This window comes from Daucus carota, chromosome 2 (assembly GCF_001625215.2).
Source record: "Daucus carota subsp. sativus chromosome 2, DH1 v3.0, whole genome shotgun sequence".
In the NCBI taxonomy this organism is placed as follows: domain Eukaryota; kingdom Viridiplantae; phylum Streptophyta; class Magnoliopsida; order Apiales; family Apiaceae; genus Daucus; species Daucus carota.
The window spans coordinates 6825923-6834501 of NC_030382.2; the positions used below are offsets into that span (position 1 = coordinate 6825923).

Genomic DNA, 8579 nt, shown 5'->3' on the forward strand with positions numbered 1-8579 from the left:
TTCATTCCAGACTCGTTTGAAGTTAAAAACAACTTGTACTTTCATTTTCGGTTGTTTGAAATTGTAATCAACTTGTAGTTTCATTCTTGACTCGTTTGAGCCCGTAAACAACTTGTAGCTTCATTATTGGTAGATTGAAGTTGGAAACAACTTGTAGCTTCATTCCAAACTCGTCCGAAGTTAAAAACAACTTGTAGCTTCATTTTCGGTTGTTTGAAATTGTAATCAACTTGTAGTTTCATTCTTGACTCGTTTGAGCCCGGAAACAACTTGTAGCTTCATTATTGACTAGATTGAAGTTGGAAACAACTTGTACACTACGCCATAGATTGCATACTGCAACTACCAAAATATGTTGTAAAAACCCCAAAAAAGGTTGCTAAAAGGTGCCAAATTTATTACAGCAACTATTGCCCGGGGTTGCAATATTAGCCGTTGCAAAAGGACCCTACCGCAACACCGGTACAGCCTATTGCAACACATGGATATATGTAATTGTAGAATCCTACTGCAACCTTGACCAGTGTTGCAATTGGGCTTGACCAGTGTTGCAATTGGGCTTGACATTCTGTTCAGATTGTAGTGGGGTCCACTTTTAGGAAAAAAATTTGGCAGGATTTGTTTGTAAATATTCATTTCCCATTAAGTAAGACAATAGTCTTAAAGCAAACACAAGCAACATTCAGTTCATAACCATACATCCAACTACATTCAGTCCAACCCAAAATAAACACCACCACCATCCTACCTTCACCATCCTACCATCAACATCCTACCATAACCATCCAACCATAAACAAGCAGAACAAAAGTCTTAAACAATTAAAGTTACAAACTTCAAATTCTTAGACAACTTAGTACTGATAGAAAAGCAAAGAAGTGCAGTAGATATAAACAGCTGACTAATTAGTAGCACCTCCTCCGGTAATAGGAGTTCCATCATCATGGTCACTTGAAATTGTGGCACATAGTTCTGCCATATTGATGTTGATGCTAGGGTTTGCTTCCCCTAGTTTCCTCAGCATCCAAGCAAAGTTCTCGTGCATCTTGTTCATCTTTGCTTCAACTTCTTCTTGTTGCTTCTTCATCTTGTCGTCCATTTCTTCAGCAACTTCTTGCCTGATCTTTGTTGTTAAGTCACTGATTTGCGACTTTGTCGGACCAAAACCTTTGGCAGGCTTGAAACATCTCCCTACAAGCCAAGAAGGACCATGTCCTTTTGCATCCAACAGAAGTTCATCGACCCCATCTGTTGGTCCTGATAAATCCTTTCCCAGAACTTTTTCTATTTTGTCCTACAAAATAAAGCCACAAATAAGTAAAATGGAATACATGTAATCAAACTATATGCCGAAGGTAATGAACAACATATCAGAATACTTACAATTATGAATTTAGATACTTTTCCCTCAGTTTTATACTCGCGATCAGGTTTTCTCGTACGAGTCTTGACAAAAACTGCTGCGTCTGAATTGTTTACCTAGACACATAATTACGATAATTTTTTTTTACATATTTATATGTTCATGTATACGATATGCTCTGTGATGCACCAAAATAGTCAAAGCAAATATTGACTTTATCAAGGAATAACGCACACGACAAAAGGGTCATATCACACACAATTAGTCTAGAATGGGGGTTATCTCATGCTCATATTAAATTAAAATTAATTTATTCTAGTCTAGCAGTTGGCTAATAATATCTCAATAAATTATAATTCATTTATTTTATTTAATTACAATTATTTGCAAGTGGAATAAGATTCCACTAAAAATATGCATATAGTGATATAATTGCAGGATGATCATTCGTAGCCTAATTTTTTTACAGTAATTAATTAAAAATTCCAGGAACATACCATCTTATGTCGAAGTTGTGAAAATAATTTTGTACCAGCAGTGTGTGTGTCTACATACATATGCCGACTCTCGGCATTTATCCTGGCCTTGCGCTACAAAAAACATGATAAAACTTATTTTAGTGTAACTGAATACACAGAAGAGTGGATAATCGGCTCTTAAACTTTAGATGTATACCTGAATCTCCTTATCTCCCCAATACTGTAACAACAATTTGAATTCCTCGAGTGGAATTTCGTCGGGCCTTTTTTCTAACCTTTCATCGTCAGTGGCATAAGCAGTATAATATTTTGTTTTGGTACGACTCTTGTACCCCTTCCAGTCTAAATTAATTGACCTCATCACCCAACTATCTAACTCTTCGGGAAATATGTATCGTTGCTTAAACACAAATCAAAAATAAAATAATTATCCTACTGTGGCAAATATCTTTAATATAAGAAAAACAAATATAGCAAAGTTGTAGTTTAGAAGTTACCTTGACATAATTCAACAAAGTGGTTTTCAAATTTTCAGGAACATCTTTCCATGATTTGTAAGTAAGTGGCACACACTTCTTCAATGTCCCCAAAAATTGACCAAATTCAGACACAACTTTGTCATTATCAGAAACAGGTTGGAAATCCTCATTCATGTCCAAGACAATTCTTTTGTCAAAGGGCCTTGTATGAACTCTATTCATAATTGTTTGTCCTCGTTTCCTTTTGGGAACTTCAACTTCAAATTTCAAGTATACAAAGATAATTAGACATAATTATCACAAATTGAAGCAGGCCAATTAGCACAAATTTACTCAATTTCTTCAATTACCACAAAGAAAAAAAAATACACATTAACACTATTATCTTTATTAACATGTTAAAGACCCGTGTTAAGCAAACAGGGAAATAAAGCAACCAGAACCAAATTAGAGATATCTGTGTTAAGAACGATATTTGTGAAATTAGAGATGCTAACCTTCTTCAATTTCTTCACCAATATCAGGCAAGACATCCTCTCCATCAACTTGCTCATTTGCGGTTCCACTGCCACTAGCAATTGCAGCATTTTTCTCAGCAGTTTTAGTCTGTTGACGCTTCCGCATAGCTACATAAGCAGCCATTGTTCCTACTCCTTCAATTTGTGGAAGCTGGATTTGTGCAGCAGGCTCTACCAGCACCGAGGAATGTGGTGCCTTGGTTGATGCATCCTTCTGAGGGGCAGTTCTCACATTGGATCTTGAACGAGTTGTTGGTCCACCGCTAGGATGCTTTCTTTTCAATTCCTTTTTAGATCTCTGAAATGTAGAAAACAATAATGTAATAACATTAAATTTGCAGGCATAATTTCCTATGACACAAAAAAATAAACCACTAGACATGACACACCTTTCTTGTTTCTTCGCCATCATCAACTTCATTATTTTCCTCTGCTCCAGGATCATATTCAGAGCCTTCTTCTTGAACAGTGTAATTTCTTTTACTTTTTCCTTTCATCTCAGCTCTAAGATTTGTTGCTATTGTGGGCAAACCTAGTGTCTTGTACACTTGATTATTAGTGGTGATATTAATAGCTCTCTTTTTTTCATAATCTGTGAGGGGGGGTGGAGGAGGTAGCTCCTGCAAATAAAACATGATGCAAATAAAACACTATGCAAATATTATGAATTCTAATGCAATATTCTACTCTACAGTAAAGAAACTTAATATAATGCATTCTTACTTGAAATTCATTTTCTCCCATAATTTCCTCTTCATTTGGTGCATTTTGCAAATCCAATTTCCTCTTCACACTTGAAATTTTCAAATCCAAAGTTGCATCATCAACATTTTGATTATCTGGCCGTGTTAGTTTTGGAAGACTGTTAACCTCTTGATCATTCAGTCGTGATGACTTCTTGGGACTGTTCAACTGATTCAGTCGTGTAGACCTCCGAGGGCTGTTGACTTCTTGTGGATTTTTAAGACGTGCTGATTTCCGAGGACTGTGGAGTACATCAGATGCCTTCTTGTTTTTTTGTTGTTGGAGTTGGTGAGTGGTCACAAATGTCCGTTTCACTGGGTTTTTAGCTGCAATAAAACAGTTATCAGAATATTAAAACTATAACCTAAGATGCAATGTTTTAACAATGTCATAAGGTGTCTTATGTCGCTAACTATAGTCTGTAACAGATGACTATTAATTTCAATTTAAAAATGAATTTGGCCTTGGTCGCATCACTATATTCAGTATTATAAAGGATGAATTTGAACAAAACAGTGGAAAAAAATGAATAATACTACCTGTGAATATATTTGGCCTTGGTCGCATCACCACATGTGGTTGCATCTGTTTCAGTGGCTGGACTTTATTATCGACCATGTTGTCAATATAAAAATCCAAGTAGTCTCCATTTTTTGCTAGTTTATCAAATTCAGAAAGGTCTGCATCATTGGAGCATAATTTCCACCCTTCTTTCCTTGTATATATCCCTCCTATTTCAGAGTATCCTAGATCATCCTTAACATACTCCATTAGTACGGTGTAAGACCATCTATCACGCTCGACATACTTAAAAACAGTTTGTTCTCCTCCAACGTAAGTACTATTATGAAATTTCCCCTTGTGATGAAACCTGACATGGAAACAATCATCATCCATCCTGAAAAAAAGGGAAAAATTACATTAGAATCAAGATATGGTAAGGCAAGTCCACAAAGTTTAAATATATTATGCCACTTATAAGAAAAAAAAACCACTAACAACCTAAAAGAAAAATGCAGAACAACCACTTATAAATAGAAAGAAAAATGCAACTAAAACATACAAAAAAAAGAAAAAAGAAAAATGCAAGTAAGACAACCACTTAAATATTTATGATTAAAGTACAACTAAAAATGCCACTAGTAAACAAAAGAGAATGTAACTTAAACAGCCACTAATAAGAAAACAACCACTTAGGCATAGTCATTGTGATTATAGTTACAAACTATTAAACTAAATTACACTAAGAAGCATTCTGCTTTCAAATTCTAAAAAGAATTTTCTTCCTCTTGGGTAACAGGGATCTCCGTTATTGGGACATCATTTCTGCACCAATGAGCATCACTAATTTCAACGCCTTGACTACCAACATGAGTATCATTCAGAATTGGATCGTTTAGCCCTTCTTCATTTGCATCTGCACTTTCAACCTCAGACCAGTCCTTTGGAAGTTTCTTGATGACATTATAGTATGTCTTATCAACGGGATCTTGTAAGTAATAGACTTGTTGTACTTGTGAGGCCAAGACGTACGGGTCAGATTTATGGCACAATCGACTAAAATTTACACGAGTAAGCCCATACAAGTCTGTCTCTTCTTGGTACCAGCAACATTTAAACAGAATCACCGAAAATTCTCCCCAATAATCAATTTCTAGGATTTCTTCAATTCTTCCATAGTAATTGACTTCACTAACTAGTGGATTCTGATCTTTAGAACTGGCAAAGCTAGTTGTCAAGGCACTTAGGAATACACCGCTGTTTTGTGTTGTACACCTTGCATCTCTAAATTTAGTATGGAATCTGTATCCGTTAATGACATAACCACTAAATTTTTTATCTGCTCGATTAGGACCCATTGACAGAGCTTGTAATTCTTGCGAAACGACTCTCTTTTTTCCAACTTGTTCTTGCAGCCACTTCCAAAAATCATCGGTATGAACTCTCTCTCTTTTAAATCGTTTAGGTATAGCTTGACCTTCAATTAGAGCACGATGTTCCCTGTAGTAATTACCTAGTTAATAAAATCAAAAAAATTCTAATTCTTTAATACTAACTGGAATAAAAATAGAAGTTATATACTTACTCAAGTAAGCTTTCTACTTCCTTATTACCACAGTTGAAAAGAACGTAGCAATGACAAGCCATCCATTGAGAGTCTTTGAGAGTAATGGCTTTTCCATCTTTATTCCTTCTTGAACCAATTGGATATTCCACATTTTGTGGACATATTTCAGATTTATCGTAATACTTGGTAATTTTTCCAGCTCCATCATTATTTAAGAATCTTGAACAGAAAATTATGCATTCTTCTGCAAGATAACCTTCAGCAATGGAAGCCTCTGGTCTGCTCCTGTTCCGTACATACATTTTTAACTTACCAAGATAGCGTTCAATTGACCACATACACCGGACAGGCGCTGGTCCACCATACTCAATCTCCTTGCTTAAATGGACCAGAAGGTGCACCATTATGTCGAAGAAAGATTGTGTAAATATCATCTCAAAACTGCTCAAAATTTCAACAATTTCCTGTTGTAGCTTCTTAATGTCAGCCAAATCTATAGCTTTCGCCCAAAGCCCTCTAAGAAATGCACTTAATCTTATCATAGGCAATGCAACCTCAGGTTTCAGTGTTCTCTTTACAGCAAACTGCAATAAGTAGTGCAGAATGAAATGTGCGTCATGGCTTTTATATCCCGTGGTCCATAAAATACTTGCACGTAGAGTAAAATTATCTCCAGCTAAAGCATCGTAAGTTTCTACGCCTTTATCCCATAAATCTTTTAACTCCGCGATAAGAGGCTGCATAAAAACATCAATACTGTTCTTTGGAGATTCTGGACCGGAGATAATCGTTGAGAGTATTAAGTTCTCTGGCTTCATGCATAACCAAGGTGGCAGATTGTAATTTACTAACACAATCGGCCATGTACTATGAGTTGTACTCATTGTACGATACGGACTGAACCCATCAGATGCTAGACCTAATCTGATATTTCTATTTTCTGCTGAAAAATGAGGAAATTTGGCATCCATCTTCTTCCAGGCCAAGGCATCTGCCGGATGCCTAAGTTTTCCATCTTTCTTCCTTCGCGACGAATGCCAAGTCATAAGTTCTGCAAATTCCTTGCACATAAACAGCCTTTGGAGCCTCGGTTTAAGTGGAAAATAACGCATTACTTTTGCTGGAACTTTATGCATCGACTTCTCCGAAGCACCATCAGCAGTGTCTTTATTTTCCACTACAACCCACCTCGACGCAGTGCAAGTTTTACAGACTTCTTCCTTCTCATTTTCTGCCCAATACAACATGCAATTATTGGGACATGCATGTATTTTTTGATAATCTAGACCTAAGTCTCTAATGACATTCTTCGCGGAATTAAATGAAAGTGGGATGTGTGCTTGTGGAAAAGCCTCTTTAATCAACTCTAATAAATCGGTGAATGCAGACTCGGTCATCCCATGTGCACATTTTAAAGTATAAAGCCTAATGATGAAACCTAGTCGTGAGAATTTTGTGCAGCCTTGATACAAAGGCTGCTTTCCATCTTCAATAAGGCGATAAAAGTTTTTAGCTTCTTCATTTGGTTTACCAGAACCCCTACCCCCTTCTTGACATTTCTGTGTACGGTGCAGCATATCACCTAAATTATCTCCAAAATCTAGGCCCCCATCAAACTCCATATTCACATTTTCAGTTTGGGAATGTGGGCCAGCAACCTCACAAATCCAGTTTACTAACAACGGAGATGGACCATTGTAGACGAGATGATCAAAAATTACATCCTCACGACGCCACCTGTGATTATCACACTTTTTGCAGGGGCATGTGATTTCATCACCTACAGCGTATCTAGAAAATGCATTCTGCAAAAAAGACCGTATCCCTCTAATATATCCTTCACTGAACTTTGGAAGTTCAATCCACCCTTCCATCACTACATTGTTACCACGAGAACAAGAAATTAAAAAATAACTAAGTATGTCCACGGAAAGCAGATACAAGGGCCTAACCTAGTTTAAATCGATACGAAGTAAACTAAATCAATACAAATTAATATAGAAAATTTTAAACCCACATCACATTATCCTAGTAGTTGTACATAAATATTTTTTATGTTCACAATCAAAGTACTAAAACTAAACAGGGAGATGGAGACAGAAAGCGACAGAGAGACAAAAAACAACACGGAGAGGGAGTAACAACATAGATACGCCAACATAAACAACATGGAGAGGGAGACAGAGAAACAAAAACAACATTCCCACAACATAAACACAAACAGGAAGGGGAGAGGGAGACATAAATATAAACAAACACAAATATGACAATATAGAGAGAAACAGAGAACGGAGAGGGAGACATAAACAGAAGCAGGAAGGGGAGATGGAGACATTATAAATTTACATAAACAACATTTTAATATACAAACATACTTCATAGGAGAGAAGGGAGAAAGAACAGAGAGAAAGGGACATGGAGAGAGAGAAGTATACACACTCAAAGCATACACTCAAACATACTTCAATACACACAACTTGATCTATCAAAACCCTAATTTGAGTAACAAATTCAAGCTCAATTGAAGAATAATACCTGATGAGCTCAGTCGAAACCCTAAGCAAACTTTTAGCAATCGAAGAACTTCGAACTTCAACTCCAATCGAAACGCCCAAACTAAAACCCCCAATTGAAACCCAAATTAGCAATAAATTGAATCCCCTAACTTTTAGCAGTAAATCTTCATATCTTCACAACTTTGAACAGCAAATCTTCATATCTTCATAACTTTGAGCAAGAAAACTTTTAGCAGTGATTTTGGATGAGTGTGTGGGAGTGAATGTGCGAGTGTGTGTAATATTAGATGTGTAATAATCTTTTTTGTCATAAAATTGTGACACGGGCGGGTAAAACTGCCGCTTCTAATTTTCAACTCCCGCTAACATTTTTAACATTTATTTATTTTTTCTTTTATTAAATTTGATTTTT

The 8579-nt window shown here is 36.3% G+C and overlaps 1 protein-coding gene across 1 annotated transcript; it reads right to left on the reverse strand.

The window, feature by feature from the left end:
- Nucleotides 1–555: 555 nt before the first annotated feature.
- Nucleotides 556–8330, reverse strand: LOC108203702 (uncharacterized). The gene is made up of 10 exons (XM_017372791.2): nt 8187–8330; nt 4123–4481; nt 3563–3909; nt 3229–3459; nt 2819–3137; nt 2340–2578; nt 2039–2242; nt 1861–1953; nt 1384–1479; nt 556–1294 (listed from the first exon to the last, which is right to left on the reverse strand). Exons 2-10 carry the CDS (start codon nt 4478–4480, stop codon nt 902–904), a joined length of 2280 nt encoding a protein of 759 aa, XP_017228280.2. The 5' UTR covers nt 4481; nt 8187–8330; the 3' UTR covers nt 556–901.
- Nucleotides 8331–8579: the final 249 nt, after the last annotated feature.

Excerpts from the sequence above, each read along its gene's own strand:
- LOC108203702 (XM_017372791.2), bottom strand. The coding sequence starts at position 4,480 with ATGGATGATGATTGTTTCCATGTCAGGTTTCATCACAAGGGGAAATTT. Across the intron at positions 3,460-3,562 it reads TGGGAGAAAATGAATTTCAA|GAGCTACCTCCTCCACCCCC; the intron begins GTAAGAATGCAT and ends TTTTATTTGCAG. Across the intron at positions 1,295-1,383 it reads AAGTATCTAAATTCATAATT|GACAAAATAGAAAAAGTTCT; the intron begins GTAAGTATTCTG and ends TTTATTTTGTAG.